This window comes from Agelaius tricolor, unplaced genomic scaffold (assembly GCF_023055355.1).
Source record: "Agelaius tricolor isolate 1412-34295 unplaced genomic scaffold, bAgeTri1.0.p SCAF_45, whole genome shotgun sequence".
Classification (NCBI taxonomy): Eukaryota; Metazoa; Chordata; class Aves; order Passeriformes; family Icteridae; genus Agelaius; species Agelaius tricolor.
In genome coordinates, this window is record NW_027269305.1 from 142 (window position 1) to 18,050 (window position 17,909).

At 47.2% G+C, this 17,909-nt stretch overlaps 1 protein-coding gene across 2 annotated transcripts in view; it reads left to right on the forward strand.

Moving 5' to 3' along the window:
• The first annotated feature begins 15,039 nt into the window (after positions 1-15,039).
• Positions 15,040-17,909, forward strand: part of TPP2 (tripeptidyl peptidase 2) — a 51,276-nt gene continuing 48,406 nt past the window's right edge. For both annotated transcript variants that reach the window (XM_071455168.1, XM_071455169.1), the window contains exon 1: positions 15,040-15,290. In XM_071455168.1, the coding sequence (XP_071311269.1) occupies positions 15,129-15,290 (162 nt within the window). In that variant the 5' untranslated portion in view covers positions 15,040-15,128. The remainder of the gene's footprint in view (positions 15,291-17,909) is intronic.

A 17,909-nucleotide genomic window follows, 5' to 3' on the forward strand; every position in this document is an offset into this window, starting at 1 on the left:
TTCTGTTTAAAAACAACCCTAACCCTAGGCAGAACCCTAAAATGAACCCTAGGCAGGTAAATCAGCCTAGGGTTAGGGATGGTCCCAAGGAAAAAGCTGTGGAGGCAGCCATGTTGTGGCACTTTTGCACTCCCCTTGGGATGCCTTTTGCATCTGCAGTGTGCCTGGAGCTCAGGGCTTTCTGGTTTAAAAAACCCTAACCCTAGGCAGAACCCTAAAATGAACCCTAGGCAGGTAAATCAGCCTAGGGTTAGGGATGGTCCCAAGGAAAAAGCTGTGGAGGCAGCCATGTTGTGGCACTTTTGCACTCCCCTTGGGATGCCTTTTGCATCTGCAGTGTGCCTGGAGCTCAGGGCTTTCTGGTTTAAAAAACCCTAACCCTAGGCAGAACCCTAAAATGAACCCTAGGCAGGTAAATCAGCCTAGGGTTAGGGATGGTCCCAAGGAAAAAGCTGTGGAGGCAGCCATGTTGTGGCACTTTTGCACTCCCCTTGGGATGCCTTTTGCATCTGCAGTGTGCCTGGAGCTCAGGGCTTTCTGGTTTAAAAAACCCTAACCCTAGGCAGAACCCTAAAATGAACCCTAGGCAGGTAAATCAGCCTAGGGTTAGGGATGGTCCCAAGGAAAAAGCTGTGGAGGCAGCCATGTTGTGGCACTTTTGCACTCCCCTTGGGATGCCTTTTGCATCTGCAGTGTGCCTGGAGCTCAGGGCTTTCTGGTTTAAAAAACCCTAACCCTAGGCAGAACCCTAAAATGAACCCTAGGCAGGTAAATCAGCCTAGGGTTAGGGATGGTCCCAAGGAAAAAGCTGTGGAGGCAGCCATGTTGTGGCACTTTTGCACTCCCCTTGGGATGCCTTTTGCATCTGCAGTGTGCCTGGAGCTCAGGGCTTTCTGGTTTAAAAAACCCTAACCCTAGGCAGAACCCTAAAATGAACCCTAGGCAGGTAAATCAGCCTAGGGTTAGGGATGGTCCAAGGAAAAAGCTGTGGAGGCAGCCATGTTGTGGCACTTTTGCACTCCCCTTGGGATGCCTTTTGCATCTGCAGTGTGCCTGGAGCTCAGGGCTTTCTGGTTTAAAAAACCCTAACCCTAGGCAGAACCCTAAAATGAACCCTAGGCAGGTAAATCAGCCTAGGGTTAGGGATGGTCCCAAGGAAAAAGCTGTGGAGGCAGCCATGTTGTGGCACTTTTGCACTCCCCTTGGGATGCCTTTTGCATCTGCAGTGTGCCTGGAGCTCAGGGCTTTCTGGTTTAAAAAACCCTAACCCTAGGCAGAACCCTAAAATGAACCCTAGGCAGGTAAATCAGCCTAGGGTTAGGGATGGTCCCAAGGAAAAAGCTGTGGAGGCAGCCATGTTGTGGCACTTTTGCACTCCCCTTGGGATGCCTTTTGCATCTGCAGTGTGCCTGGAGCTCAGGGCTTTCTGGTTTAAAAAAACCCTAACCCTAGGCAGAACCCTAAAATGAACCCTAGGCAGGTAAATCAGCCTAGGGTTAGGGATGGTCCCAAGGAAAAAGCTGTGGAGGCAGCCATGTTGTGGCACTTTTGCACTCCCCTTGGGATGCCTTTTGCATCTGCAGTAGGGTGCCTGGAGCTCAGGGCTTTCTGGTTTAAAAAACCCTAACCCTAGGCAGAACCCTAAAATGAACCCTAGGCAGGTAAATCAGCCTAGGGTTAGGGATGGTCCCAAGGAAAAAGCTGTGGAGGCAGCCATGTTGTGGCACTTTTGCACTCCCCTTGGGATGCCTTTTGCATCTGCAGTGTGCCTGGAGCTCAGGGCTTTCTGGTTTAAAAAACCCTAACCCTAGGCAGAACCCTAAAATGAACCCTAGGCAGGTAAATCAGCCTAGGGTTAGGGATGGTCCCAAGGAAAAAGCTGTGGAGGCAGCCATGTTGTGGCACTTTTGCACTCCCCTTGGGATGCCATTTCTGGCAGTAGGGTGCCTGGAGCTCAGGGCTTTCTGGTTTAAAAAACCCTAACCCTAGGCAGAACCCTAAAATGAACCCTAGGCAGGTAAATCAGCCTAGGGTTAGGGATGGTCCCAAGGAAAAAGCTGTGGAGGCAGCCATGTTGTGGCACTTTTGCACTCCCCTTGGGATGCCTTTTGCATCTGCAGTGTGCCTGGAGCTCAGGGCTTTCTGGTTTAAAAAACCCTAACCCTAGGCAGAACCCTAAAATGAACCCTAGGCAGGTAAATCAGCCTAGGGTTAGGGATGGTCCCAAGGAAAAAGCTGTGGAGGCAGCCATGTTGTGGCACTTTTGCACTCCCCTTGGGATGCCATTTCTGCAGCTGCAGGGTGCCTGGAGCTCAGGGCTTTCTGGTTTAAAAAACCCTAACCCTAGGCAGAACCCTAAAATGAACCCTAGGCAGGTAAATCAGCCTAGGGTTAGGGATGGTCCCAAGGAAAAAGCTGTGGAGGCAGCCATGTTGTGGCACTTTTGCACTCCCCTTGGGATGCCTTTTGCATCTGCAGTGTGCCTGGAGCTCAGGGCTTTCTGGTTTAAAAAACCCTAACCCTAGGCAGAACCCTAAAATGAACCCTAGGCAGGTAAATCAGCCTAGGGTTAGGGATGGTCCCAAGGAAAAAGCTGTGGAGGCAGCCATGTTGTGGCACTTTTGCACTCCCCTTGGGATGCCTTTTGCATCTGCAGTGTGCCTGGAGCTCAGGGCTTTCTGGTTTAAAAAACCCTAACCCTAGGCAGAACCCTAAAATGAACCCTAGGCAGGTAAATCAGCCTAGGGTTAGGGATGGTCCCAAGGAAAAAGCTGTGGAGGCAGCCATGTTGTGGCACTTTTGCACTCCCCTTGGGATGCCATTTCTGGCAGAAGGGTGCCTGGAGCTCAGGGCTTTCTGGTTTAAAAAACCCTAACCCTAGGCAGAACCCTAAAATGAACCCTAGGCAGGTAAATCAGCCTAGGGTTAGGGATGGTCCCAAGGAAAAAGCTGTGGAGGCAGCCATGTTGTGGCACTTTTGCACTCCCCTTGGGATGCCATTTCTGGCAGAAGGGTGCCTGGAGCTCAGGACTTTCTGGTTTAAAAAACCCTAACCCTAGGCAGAACCCTAAAATGAACCCTAGGCAGGTAAATCAGCCTAGGGTTAGGGATGGTCCCAAGGAAAAAGCTGTGGAGGCAGCCATGTTGTGGCACTTTTGCACTCCCCTTGGGATGCCATTTCTGGCAGTAGGGTGCCTGGAGCTCAGGGCTTTCTGGTTTAAAAAACCCTAACCCTAGGCAGAACCCTAAAATGAACCCTAGGCAGGTAAATCAGCCTAGGGTTAGGGATGGTCCCAAGGAAAAAGCTGTGGAGGCAGCCATGTTGTGGCACTTTTGCACTCCCCTTGGGATGCCATTTCTGGCAGTAGGGTGCCTGGAGCTCAGGGCTTTCTGGTTTAAAAAACCCTAACCCTAGGCAGAACCCTAAAATGAACCCTAGGCAGGTAAATCAGCCTAGGGTTAGGGATGGTCCCAAGGAAAAAGCTGTGGAGGCAGCCATGTTGTGGCACTTTTGCACTCCCCTTGGGATGCCTTTTGCATCTGCAGTGTGCCTGGAGCTCAGGGCTTTCTGGTTTAAAAAACCCTAACCCTAGGCAGAACCCTAAAATGAACCCTAGGCAGGTAAATCAGCCTAGGGTTAGGGATGGTCCCAAGGAAAAAGCTGTGGAGGCAGCCATGTTGTGGCACTTTTGCACTCCCCTTGGGATGCCTTTTGCATCTGCAGTGTGCCTGGAGCTCAGGGCTTTCTGGTTTAAAAAACCCTAACCCTAGGCAGAACCCTAAAATGAACCCTAGGCAGGTAAATCAGCCTAGGGTTAGGGATGGTCCCAAGGAAAAAGCTGTGGAGGCAGCCATGTTGTGGCACTTTTGCACTCCCCTTGGGATGCCATTTCTGGCAGTAGGGTTCCTGGAGCTCAGGGCTTTCTGGTTTAAAAAACCCTAACCCTAGGCAGAACCCTAAAATGAACCCTAGGCAGGTAAATCAGCCTAGGGTTAGGGATGGTCCCAAGGAAAAAGCTGTGGAGGCAGCCATGTTGTGGCACTTTTGCACTCCCCTTGGGATGCCTTTTGCATCTGCAGTGTGCCTGGAGCTCAGGGCTTTCTGGTTTAAAAAACCCTAACCCTAGGCAGAACCCTAAAATGAACCCTAGGCAGGTAAATCAGCCTAGGGTTAGGGATGGTCCCAAGGAAAAAGCTGTGGAGGCAGCCATGTTGTGGCACTTTTGCACTCCCCTTGGGATGCCATTTCTGGCAGTAGGGTGCCTGGAGCTCAGGGCTTTCTGGTTTAAAAAACCCTAACCCTAGGCAGAACCCTAAAATGAACCCTAGGCAGGTAAATCAGCCTAGGGTTAGGGATGGTCCCAAGGAAAAAGCTGTGGAGGCAGCCATGTTGTGGCACTTTTGCACTCCCCTTGGGATGCCTTTTGCATCTGCAGTGTGCCTGGAGCTCAGGGCTTTCTGGTTTAAAAAACCCTAACCCTAGGCAGAACCCTAAAATGAACCCTAGGCAGGTAAATCAGCCTAGGGTTAGGGATGGTCCCAAGGAAAAAGCTGTGGAGGCAGCCATGTTGTGGCACTTTTGCACTCCCCTTGGGATGCCTTTTGCATCTGCAGTGTGCCTGGAGCTCAGGGCTTTCTGGTTTAAAAAACCCTAACCCTAGGCAGAACCCTAAAATGAACCCTAGGCAGGTAAATCAGCCTAGGGTTAGGGATGGTCCCAAGGAAAAAGCTGTGGAGGCAGCCATGTTGTGGCACTTTTGCACTCCCCTTGGGATGCCATTTCTGGCAGTAGGGTGCCTGGAGCTCAGGGCTTTCTGGTTTAAAAAACCCTAACCCTAGGCAGAACCCTAAAATGAACCCTAGGCAGGTAAATCAGCCTAGGGTTAGGGATGGTCCCAAGGAAAAAGCTGTGGAGGCAGCCATGTTGTGGCACTTTTGCACTCCCCTTGGGATGCCTTTTGCATCTGCAGTGTGCCTGGAGCTCAGGGCTTTCTGGTTTAAAAAACCCTAACCCTAGGCAGAACCCTAAAATGAACCCTAGGCAGGTAAATCAGCCTAGGGTTAGGGATGGTCCCAAGGAAAAAGCTGTGGAGGCAGCCATGTTGTGGCACTTTTGCACTCCCCTTGGGATGCCTTTTGCATCTGCAGTGTGCCTGGAGCTCAGGGCTTTCTGGTTTAAAAAACCCTAACCCTAGGCAGAACCCTAAAATGAACCCTAGGCAGGTAAATCAGCCTAGGGTTAGGGATGGTCCCAAGGAAAAAGCTGTGGAGGCAGCCATGTTGTGGCACTTTTGCACTCCCCTTGGGATGCCTTTTGCATCTGCAGTGTGCCTGGAGCTCAGGGCTTTCTGGTTTAAAAAACCCTAACCCTAGGCAGAACCCTAAAATGAACCCTAGGCAGGTAAATCAGCCTAGGGTTAGGGATGGTCCCAAGGAAAAAGCTGTGGAGGCAGCCATGTTGTGGCACTTTTGCACTCCCCTTGGGATGCCATTTCTGGCAGAAGGGTGCCTGGAGCTCAGGGCTTTCTGGTTTAAAAAACCCTAACCCTAGGCAGAACCCTAAAATGAACCCTAGGCAGGTAAATCAGCCTAGGGTTAGGGATGGTCCCAAGGAAAAAGCTGTGGAGGCAGCCATGTTGTGGCACTTTTGCACTCCCCTTGGGATGCCTTTTGCATCTGCAGTGTGCCTGGAGCTCAGGGCTTTCTGGTTTAAAAAACCCTAACCCTAGGCAGAACCCTAAAATGAACCCTAGGCAGGTAAATCAGCCTAGGGTTAGGGATGGTCCCAAGGAAAAAGCTGTGGAGGCAGCCATGTTGTGGCACTTTTGCACTCCCCTTGGGATGCCATTTCTGGCAGAAGGGTGCCTGGAGCTCAGGGCTTTCTGGTTTAAAAAACCCTAACCCTAGGCAGAACCCTAAAATGAACCCTAGGCAGGTAAATCAGCCTAGGGTTAGGGATGGTCCCAAGGAAAAAGCTGTGGAGGCAGCCATGTTGTGGCACTTTTGCACTCCCCTTGGGATGCCATTTCTGGCAGAAGGGTGCCTGGAGCTCAGGACTTTCTGGTTTAAAAAACCCTAACCCTAGGCAGAACCCTAAAATGAACCCTAGGCAGGTAAATCAGCCTAGGGTTAGGGATGGTCCCAAGGAAAAAGCTGTGGAGGCAGCCATGTTGTGGCACTTTTGCACTCCCCTTGGGATGCCTTTTGCATCTGCAGTGTGCCTGGAGCTCAGGGCTTTCTGGTTTAAAAAACCCTAACCCTAGGCAGAACCCTAAAATGAACCCTAGGCAGGTAAATCAGCCTAGGGTTAGGGATGGTCCCAAGGAAAAAGCTGTGGAGGCAGCCATGTTGTGGCACTTTTGCACTCCCCTTGGGATGCCATTTCTGGCAGTAGGGTGCCTGGAGCTCAGGGCTTTCTGGTTTAAAAAACCCTAACCCTAGGCAGAACCCTACAATGAACCCTAGGCAGGTAAATCAGCCTAGGGTTAGGGATGGTCCCAAGGAAAAAGCTGTGGAGGCAGCCATGTTGTGGCACTTTTGCACTCCCCTTGGGATGCCATTTCTGGCAGTAGGGTGCCTGGAGCTCAGGGCTTTCTGGTTTAAAAAACCCTAACCCTAGGCAGAACCCTAAAATGAACCCTAGGCAGGTAAATCAGCCTAGGGTTAGGGATGGTCCCAAGGAAAAAGCTGTGGAGGCAGCCATGTTGTGGCACTTTTGCACTCCCCTTGGGATGCCTTTTGCATCTGCAGTGTGCCTGGAGCTCAGGGCTTTCTGGTTTAAAAAACCCTAACCCTAGGCAGAACCCTAAAATGAACCCTAGGCAGGTAAATCAGCCTAGGGTTAGGGATGGTCCCAAGGAAAAAGCTGTGGAGGCAGCCATGTTGTGGCACTTTTGCACTCCCCTTGGGATGCCATTTCTGGCAGTAGGGTGCCTGGAGCTCAGGGCTTTCTGGTTTAAAAAACCCTAACCCTAGGCAGAACCCTAAAATGAACCCTAGGCAGGTAAATCAGCCTAGGGTTAGGGATGGTCCCAAGGAAAAAGCTGTGGAGGCAGCCATGTTGTGGCACTTTTGCACTCCCCTTGGGATGCCTTTTGCATCTGCAGTGTGCCTGGAGCTCAGGGCTTTCTGGTTTAAAAAACCCTAACCCTAGGCAGAACCCTAAAATGAACCCTAGGCAGGTAAATCAGCCTAGGGTTAGGGATGGTCCCAAGGAAAAAGCTGTGGAGGCAGCCATGTTGTGGCACTTTTGCACTCCCCTTGGGATGCCATTTCTGGCAGTAGGGTGCCTGGAGCTCAGGGCTTTCTGGTTTAAAAAACCCTAACCCTAGGCAGAACCCTAAAATGAACCCTAGGCAGGTAAATCAGCCTAGGGTTAGGGATGGTCCCAAGGAAAAAGCTGTGGAGGCAGCCATGTTGTGGCACTTTTGCACTCCCCTTGGGATGCCATTTCTGGCAGAAGGGTGCCTGGAGCTCAGGGCTTTCTGGTTTAAAAAACCCTAACCCTAGGCAGAACCCTAAAATGAACCCTAGGCAGGTAAATCAGCCTAGGGTTAGGGATGGTCCCAAGGAAAAAGCTGTGGAGGCAGCCATGTTGTGGCACTTTTGCACTCCCCTTGGGATGCCTTTTGCATCTGCAGTGTGCCTGGAGCTCAGGGCTTTCTGGTTTAAAAAACCCTAACCCTAGGCAGAACCCTAAAATGAACCCTAGGCAGGTAAATCAGCCTAGGGTTAGGGATGGTCCCAAGGAAAAAGCTGTGGAGGCAGCCATGTTGTGGCACTTTTGCACTCCCCTTGGGATGCCTTTTGCATCTGCAGTGTGCCTGGAGCTCAGGGCTTTCTGGTTTAAAAAACCCTAACCCTAGGCAGAACCCTAAAATGAACCCTAGGCAGGTAAATCAGCCTAGGGTTAGGGATGGTCCCAAGGAAAAAGCTGTGGAGGCAGCCATGTTGTGGCACTTTTGCACTCCCCTTGGGATGCCATTTCTGGCAGTAGGGTGCCTGGAGCTCAGGGCTTTCTGGTTTAAAAAACCCTAACCCTAGGCATGACCCTAACCCTTACCCTAGGCAGGTAAATCAGCCTAGGGTTAGGGATGGTCCCAAGGAAATAGCTGTGGAGGCAGGCATGTCATGGCAGTTTTTCGCTGCCCTTTGGAATGCCTTTTGCAGCTGCAGAGTGCCTGGAGCTCTGGGCTTTGTGCTTTTCAGAATTCTAACCCTAGTTTAATCCTAGCCCTAACAGTAGCCCTAACCCTAGCTCTAAATCTAGTCGCAACCCTAGCCCTGACACTAGCCTAAGAAGGGTGCCTTTATTGTTTATTTCCAAGCATTAAACGCAGCCTTGTCTACAGCTGGCTCCAAGGAAAAAGCTCTGGAGGAAGCTGTGTCGTGGCAGTTTTGCCTTCTCCTTGGGATGCCTTTTGCAGCCTCAGTGTGTCTGGAGATCTTGTCTTTGTGCTTTTCAAAACCCTAGCCCCTGGCAAAACATCTCTGTTGATAACACAAGGACATACGAATTACTGCTCAGCGGTGGTTACATAGCGTCACACCTTTTTTGGGGTGATTGTCCTGTGCAGGGTCAGAAGCTGGACTTGATTGTTGTGGATTCCATCCAACTCAGGAGATTCTGTGAGTCTATAAGGCCTTTTCTGCCTCTCACCTCACCAGTGGGCAGCCTGGGGGTGCACAAGAATCTGGGAGGGGACACAGCCAGGACAGCTGATCCAACCAACTACAGGGATATCCCATAGTGTTTGGTTTCTTGCTCAGCATACAAAGCCTGGGAAGAAGGAGGAAGGGGGAGACATTTAGAGTGATGGTGTTTGTTTTCCCAAGTCCTTGTTGTGTGTGATGCCTGCTTTCACCTGCCTGCCCATGGGAAGTGGCGAATGATGCCTTGCTCTGCTTCACTTATGTGCATGGCTTTTGCTTTACCTATTAAACTGTTTTTATCTCAACACACAAGTTTTCTCAATTTTACCTCTCTGATTCTTTCCTCTACCCCAGCAGTGAGGAGTGAGAGAGAGTCTGCATATGGCTTAGCTGTCAGCTGGGGTTAAACAACAACATAATATTGTCTTCATAAGTGTATTTGTATGTCATAAATTTAAAAAGAAATGCAGTTGTGGTGTCTTACAAAATCCAAAAAATTAAAAGCCCAAAAACTCCGAAGTGACTTTCACACAACAGAATAGCACTTGAAATACCAACTGCTTTGGCAATCACCCTATTAGTACAGTATTCCTGACACTGCAAAAATTTAAAACAACAACAATCAGTGTGAAACCAGCTGGAGGAAGAAGATGCTACCTATATCAAACAAAACCAATCTGGATGGTTTATATTCATTATCTCATAGATTGTTCTCCTGCATTCTTGTGTTAGTTGCACCAAGATGTGTGTGTCTCAGTGGTCTGGCCAACTTCACTTATACATGACACAGGGGCAAGGGACATTACCTATCAACTTCTAATTAAATCTCTGTTATTTTTCTTGCTGACAATGGGGTTTACACATAGTTTTAATTCACTTTGTGACTTAGCCACTATGGCATAAACCTGTGCTTCAGGATCTTGTTTAAAGATTCCTCCATATACTTTTTGGAAGACTGATACTTATGGACTGTGTATTATCATTTGGGCGTTTTTGTGGCTGCAACCTTACTGTCATCCTCCTGTTAGCAGAGTTGGAGTCTTCTACTGAAGTGGTGTCATGCTGTGGCCCCATGAAAACTCAGGCCTTCTGATCTTGCTGTAAACAATGGATTCCTTGTTGTTCACCCCTTTGACTGATGTTAACTGTGTCCTTGGTTATCAGCATATGATGTTCTTAACCTTTGTTTGATATTGTTTCTTTTATATACATACAATGCCATCCATAATTCATTCTACTAATCTTTATATTTCTAACACTAATCTCTGCAAGCTACACAAGGCCAAGTCTGGGAAAAAGATTGAACTCTGTTTTAAACTTCAGAGAAACATGAAAAATGAATATGCATGCTCAGCTCTAGAAATAACAAGTATACATTTATAGTCAGTAATTTCTTTGCTCATTTCTGCAGCACAGTTAAAGGAGTGACTCTGTTCTCATAGAAATATGTTTTTAAAATGCAACCATACTAACAACTTTGCCACAGAAGACCACTAAATATTTGAGGCTCAACTGGTACTGAACTGCAGCTGCAACTTTTTGCTGAGGCCAGAGCTAAATGGATCCTGACTTCTTGAATTTTCAGCACTAATAATTTCTTTGAGCAGCATAATTGAGAAAGTATTTAAAGCAATATATGAACTTATGATTATATCCTCTTATTATATCCTGTCCATATGGATATAATTTCAGTCAATTTTAAACAAGTTTGTAAATGAAAGCACACCCTAAAGACATTAGCTAGGCCACAAGAGTCTGTGACAGAGAACAATAAGAATTCATTCTGGTAACTGAGAGACATATTTGAAATATGATTATGTTGGAGAGTAACAACAGCTGTTGTTCACTAATGACCTCATAATTTTATATGTATGCAGTGATATTTTTATTTGATATTCATCAAGGGAAGGCCAAATTGACCCAACCAAGTAAATAACTTCCTAAGGACAAAGCTAAAGATACATTGTCCATTAAGGAAGGTTAGATATCAAAACTAAAATATGAGTAAATGTTTTCCTCTCTGTGAAGAAAGACCATTGAAAGGTTCACTCTGCAAATTTGGTACCCTAGTCCATGCTGAACTGTTCAGTAGTAAATATAGGAAAAAGAACTGGGATGTGGCCTTCTTTGAAAATCTTTATTAGATACACACAAAAAAAATTTACACAGGCTTGTTGCTATGCAGGCACTTTGCAGAAGACTCAGTATAGCACCTGGTAAAAAAACCCCCAAAAACCCAAATCCTGTAAACCCAGTTTCCCTGACAGAGTGTGCAGTAGCCAAGTTCCCTCATGTAGTGCCTTAGTTCCATGGTGTGTTTAACTGAGGAGTACTATGCTGGATCATCTCTACTCTGCACCAGTATAAGCATGGTAGAGGTGGTACAGGAGCCTGCCTCAGGTACCAGCTCCCAACCACTTATGTGGGATAGTTTTCAGCCAGATTTATTCCTTTATTGGTTCCATCAAGAAGCCACAACAGCACAAGTGACTGAGGGAGCAGAAGAACGAGAGTGAATGGCCAAACATCAGGCTGGGAAGGAGTGGAAAACTGCTTTTTCTGGAGGATTTGTGTTGTTTTATGCTTACACAGCAATAGCAAAAGCCAGTGGGAAAGGAAGGGAGACAGAGACAATGGAAGGAATTAAGTCACATCCACCTCATTCAAAGATCATCTATTCCCAATATTCCCTGAAGCCAGTCTCCCTCATAAAGGGGGAATAAGGAAGAGTCTCTACTGAGCCCCTAATGACCTCACTCAGAACACTGAAGTGCCTGCCTTGCCTAATACAATTTGATCAAACACATCCTCTCACGGTCTAACTGGTAGGATGATTCCTCCTCTCCACATGTTGTAACTAAGGCAGGGCTGAAAGAAGGAGTGGGTGAAATCTAAAACATAGTGACTAAGGTAATTGCTGCAACTGAAATTTAAAGAGTTCGTGCGCAACTCTAATTCATATTTTGAATAGAATAATTTAACATTAATTAGAGAAAGAACAAACAGCCCAGTACTTCTACATTCATGTCAATGCCTGTACTAGAAAGATATTAGGTCATGTTGTTTCGGGTTCACTTTGGGATGTTTCCATGCAAAACAGAACTGCCTGACTCAGAGAGAACCCCGCAGCAGCTGGAGCATTTAATTTACAGAAAGATGCATGCTCAGACAGAAAAGAGATTTGAAGCCCAGAATGGGACTTCTGTGTGTCATCATCAGGCAGAAGATGTAGCAGGTGTTCTCTGCCTTCTTATCCACAGTGCATTAGGCTGCACATGAAATCAAAGGTGATCTCTGGCAGCTCCACATCCTGACAGGCCTGACACGTGAGCAATATGAGGAACCACTCAGGCTGTCAAGACTGCAAAAGCTTTGTCAGGTTTCAGATGCAGACCTAGAAGCACATCCATATTGGGAGCATTCAGAGCAGAATATGTTGGAGCACAACATGCCCATGCAAATCTAGCTAACTAGTCAAATGTTCATGGAGTCATAGAATGGTTTGGGTTGGAAGAGACCTTGAAAGGCCATCTAGTCCAATCTCCCTGCAATGAGCAGGGACATCTTTAACTAGATCAGGCTGCTCAGAGCCCCATCCAATCTAACCTTCAATGTTTGCACCAGTGGGGCATCCACACCTCTTGTGGGAGAGATGTCACAGTGTTCCCCCACTCTCATTGTAAAACAAACTTTTCCTTATAGCTAGTCTGAACATACCCTCTTTTAGTTGCCCTGTTGCTACAGGTCCTGACAAAAAGTTTTTCCCCATCTAGAACAGGCTGCCCATGATGGAAGGGATTGAGTCACTATTACTGGAAGTATTTGAATAGATTAAGATGTGGTGCTTAAAGACATGATGTAGTGGAGGACTTGGGAGTGTTAGTCCAACCGTTAACCTAGCACACTAAATATAAGGAACCTGAGAAGAGCAGGATTAAATTTAAATTTCCAAAATTCTCAATATGCTCAGGATCTGCAGAGTCTCAGTAAGATACACAACTTTATTCTTAAGCTCATGTCCTAACACTACAGTTGTAATCATACAATTAACAAAATAGCTACTTTTTGAAGACTGTCACCGAAATTAGGTTTTTTTTCTTTTCATGGTATCACTTTCAAGTCTGTTAAATGTTGATTGGCACACCTTCCTCAAATCCTGGGTTTTCCTGCAGAACCTGCCCTGCTACTTGGCAGTACACATAATTTATACACACCTGAACAATATGTACCTGCTAATTAGATGAGTTGTTTGTGGCACTTTGAGACCAAGGCAACTGAACCGGGAAGAAATTCTCAGGGCTAGTAATAAATGCTTCAAAATTATAACATACAGCTTTTTCATTGAAGGGAATGTGAAATATATTGAGAATTTTTTGTAGCCTAATGTCTCAAAGTATACTAGGAATAGGACATATGAGACTTCTGTTCATGTCAACATGCTGCCAGAAATACAAGCTTCTCCCACTGATATGCACTAGCAATGAAAAACAGAACGAAAACTAAACTCAAATGAACAGTGAATTAGATATTAAACAAGTGAACAACCATCCTGTCAGAATAATTCTCTCCACTGTAATAAGATCAGTCAAAGTTTTATGTAATTAAAAAAAAATCTGATTATGGCAGTCAGACACCATCAGCATTCTAAAAAAATTAAGCACATGGTATCTAGACATCAAAATGTAAAATTTTGACTTATGATTGAAAACCAAAGTGGGAAGCAGACTGAGTTACATGCTATGCTCATACAGTACAGCTTTCACTTTTTTAATACTGTGTACTTTTAAGGCAGTGCTCTCAGATTTATTTTAGTACTTGCATAAAAATCACATGGATCTCTAAAGCCATTAGTGAGCTGGAAGACAATGCTGATGGTAGCTGAAAAAATGGGGAAAAAAATGAAGTACCCCTATTTGCTAGCAACCCTCTCCCACTTCTTCTAGAGAAGAAACAAATGCCAGCTCCACTTCAATGAAGATTAATGTCTGACAAATGTTCAATAATAATCTCATCAGACCTGTGAAACAAAAAATACACAAACAGAAGAACTCTCAGAAGTCAAAATCTCCATTGCTTTACAGTGAACTCACAAACACCTTTGTCTGCCAAGGTGACTCTAAATAGAAACTTGCCTGAAGAAAGCAAAGTGATACCCCAGAAATCAACCAGGTTTACACTTATTACCAGCTAAAATGGCTGAAGGAGCACATGTCAGACACTACAAACAAGGCATTTTTCCAAAACACATTCTGTGTGTGTTTCTGGTACTCCAGGTTCTTTTGCAAATTTGTTTGTGAGTATAAAAGCTAGAAAAATACCTTTGAAACCTCTGATCTCTGTTCAAAGTTGAGATTTTCCCTTAACAACTTCAGCAAAACTTTTATTTTAGCCTTTAGGTCGTCTTTTTGGTTTGATGGGTTTTTTTCCCCTTTATGTAGTCTTTTGGGTTTGTTTGTTGTTGCTGTTGGAGTTGTTTGTTTTGTTGGGATTTTTGTGGGTTTCCTTGATTTGTTTGTTTGTTTTTATGTGGTTGGGGGCTTAGTTTGGGGTTTTTTGGTTGGTTGGTTTTTGGTTTTGGGGTTTTTTTCTGCTCTTTGCTAAACAGTTGCACTGGTACTGCCACCGTGGGACCTATTTATGCTGAACAATGAATCAGCAGAAAAAGAAGAAAAAAACCCATCACTAAGTAAATGTTTGCACATCCGGTATTTGAGTAAAGGAGGCTCAGAGGAGACCTCACTGCTCTCTACAACCACCTGACAGGAGGGTGCAGCCAGGTGGGGGTCGGTCTCTTCTCCCAGGCAGCGAGTGACTGCCTGAGAGGAAATGGCCTCAAGACGTGTGCCAGAGGTTCAGTTTGGACACCAGGGAGAAATTCGTCATAGAAAGCGTGATTAGATATTGGAATGGGCTGCCCGGAGAGATGGTGGAGTCACCGTCCCTGGAGGTGTTTAAGGACAGGCTGGACTTGGCACTCAGTACCATGGTCTGGTTGACACTCAGTTGACACGGCGTTCGGTCACAGCTTGAACTTAATGATCTCAGCTGTCTTTTCCAAGCTAAGTGATTCCGTGATTCCGTTTTCGATTAGGAGGACGCCGGGCACCCTCGCACAGCCGCGGGCAGGGCCCGAGGCCGCAGCCTGCGGCCGGCCGGGAGCCCCGGGGCGGGGCGGCGCGGGTCGGGCTCCGCCCGCGGGCCCGGCGACCGAAGGTGCCCTCGGCTCCCGCCGCCGCCGTACGTGGCCGCCACAGCCCCGGCGCGTGGAACGCGTCCCTCCCGTGATTGGCTGCCTGCGCAGCAGACCCCGCCCGCCTCGGCGTCCTATTGGTCAGTTTAGCTCCGGTGCCGCTCGCGCCGCGGGCCGCCAGGGGGTGCGTGTTCCCGCGGGCCGGTGGGGCGGCACCGCGCATGCGCCGCCCTCCCGTGGCCTCTCGCAGCTTGTCCCCACCGGCCCCGCGCCCCGGTCTCGCGCCATGGCGGCCGCCGCCGAGGAGCCGTTCCCGTTCCATGGGCTCCTGCCCAAGAAGGAGACCGGCGCCGCTGCCTTCCTCGCCCGCTTCCCCGACTTCGACGGGCGGGGGGTGCTGCTGGCCGTGCTGGACACCGGCGTGGACCCCGGAGCGCCGGGCATGCAGGTAGAGCAGGGCGGCGGCGGCCCTGAGTCACGGCCGCGGCTCGCAAGGAGCTCCCGGGTCCCACCGGAGCGAGCCCGGGAGGACGGGGACGAGTACGGGGCCGGCCATGGCACTCGGGCGGCCCGAGGCAGCGTTGGCGAGAGCGGGGGAGGCCCCGGAGGGCTGTCCCGGGGACTGTCCCTGTGGCGGAGACTGTCCCTATCCCGGGGACTCGTGGCTTGTGTTCGCTCTCGGTTCCCGCCCCGCACGCGTGAGCGGGGCTCGGGTGCGGGAGGGCGGGGAGATGCCGTGGCCGGGGATCCGTACCGGTGCTGCTGCTGTGAGGATCCTGCTCCTTCCCCAGCCGTCCGCAGGCGTGTTACGGCACTTAAATCTCTTGGGCTGCCTCCTCTCGCGCAGAGCTCATTATAAAAGAACGCTTTGTGTTTTTGTTAAACCTTAGCGTTACTTCGGCAGTAGGTAGCTCGAGGCTACACACAGCCGCCTAGGTGTTTTACATGAAAAGTGTATTTATGGCACAATTTGCATACCCGTCTTTATATTTCTCGGGCGTTTTATTGCAATAGCAGTCTGTATCGAATTTGATTCTGCCACCTTTGTTTTTTGATCTGCCAACTTTATGTCTCCATGTCGGTTTTGTAAATTTCTGTGTGCGATGTCAGTTTGGGCATTTCCCAGCACTTATTTCTTATAACCTTTGTCTCTTAACATTTCTTTATCTTGTAAGTTTGCATGCGGCCCTTTGTGTCACTGCTGCTTTTGATTTTTTGTCAACATGTTATGTCTGAGTGATGGCATAAGAGTCCGTGGAAGAATGATTCGGAGTTGTGTGCAACTCACTTGGACGCTGAATCCTTTGTTTTGTTTTGTTTTTACTAAGCAGGGCTTGTGTTGGTTTCCATCCTTTCTTTGGTGTGGAATTAACTCCTAAGTGACCTCATTCAAGGACCTGACCCTGGCAGATCATTAGTTCTGTGTTCTGAAATGACTCCTTATGGGATGCGGTTAGACTAGAGGATGAGTTGTGAGGACAGGTTGGATGGAGGGAAGGAGTGGCCAGGTGTAACTTCGATTGATTTAAGCTGAAATGAAGCTGGTGCTTTTGGTAAGAAGTTCTGGGTAAGTGGAAGAGTAATTGGAAATCTTAATGAAAGCTAGTCAAAAGGAAAATATGATAATACCATGGGCAGAGCAGAAAGTAATGGAAGACAATCAGGAAGGTGTGAATATAAATTGAATGATGTGCATGGTTCTGAAGTTTCACATATAAAAGCAAAAACCCCTAAGTTTTTAGAGGTTATGAATGAGTAGTGGTCAACAACAACAACAAAACCCCAGTATGAATTTATTGGCAGTAGTGGGAAGCTTTGTTCTGATATAGATAACCCAAGGCTCATAAGGGCTATTTATGAAGCAGCATGATCTCTGTGTTGACCATATCATTTTTTTCCAACATACTTTCTTTAGGCACAGGATAAAATTTTGAGTACCACAGTAAAAGATTTGTAGAAGAAGTAAAAGATTTGAAGAGCAGGATGTGTAATTCACATTGCAGTGGGTGAGAGTAAATTTGCAGGGTTGTTAGAAAAACATGTAAAGAAGTTGTGTGATCTTTTCACACTGCCCACTTAGTAGACCTAGCTTAAGGGGCTTGCTAAAGTACAGCCAGGGGAGACTTACTGCACAGGCAGTTACAAAGGAAGCATAGGCAGCACTCAGTCTAGAATAGCTTTGTAGGTGTTTCTTCAGCAAAGGAATGTTCTCACTCTCTGGAGCATTTGCCAGTTTACATTTTGGCTCAGTGCAATGAATCAGTGTCCTGGGCATAGGCAGTGACACAGCATAGCTGTACTGCAAGAAGTAGTTTCTAACCTTGGGACAATTTTTGGAATTTTTTTTTACACCCGTCTTTCCTGCTGCTGCTTTTTCTTACTGTCAGTCTTCTTGTCAGTTCCTGGCCTGGCATAGAGTTAGATCTATAAGATGTTGAATCAGTTGCTAACCTGTAGCAAGGTTAATTGGTATTACAACTTTGAGTTCTAGTTAACGACAATGATTATTACAAGCTAAAATGAGCTACTGTGATTTGGATATGGTGGAGTTCTTAGTCAAAACAAAAGAGTTAATTTCTTAGCTGCTCCATAGTGTTTCATTCCTGGGTAGGGTTCTTTGCTTGTTGATTCTGTGACTTGGTTTGTAAACATTGATAGCAGTGTTTGTTTTCTTTTTGAGGGACAGAAAGATCTGGGGACAGAGTTTAACAGGGAAATATCCTTATGTTTCTGTTCTTTCCTGGACGCTTGCTGCTATAGAGAGATAGTTAACAAAACCTTCTTAGATCTGTTGTCTGTTGATTGGCTTTCTTTGATAGATAAAATGTTATTCTAGCTTGTACTTACTTTCCTTTTCTTTATGAATCTTGGGAACCAGTGCCTTCTAGGGAATTCCTTTCACCTCCTCTTCCATTGCTTTTCCACCAGTTGACACCAGCTGTAAGGTTTAGTTTGTCTGCTTCTTTCATGTGAGTTTTGCCCTCTTTCAGTCCTCTTGGTAGAATGTATTTCCTGCTGTCTGCCAAGTCATTGTTTGTAATTCCTCATTAAGGCACAGTGACTGATG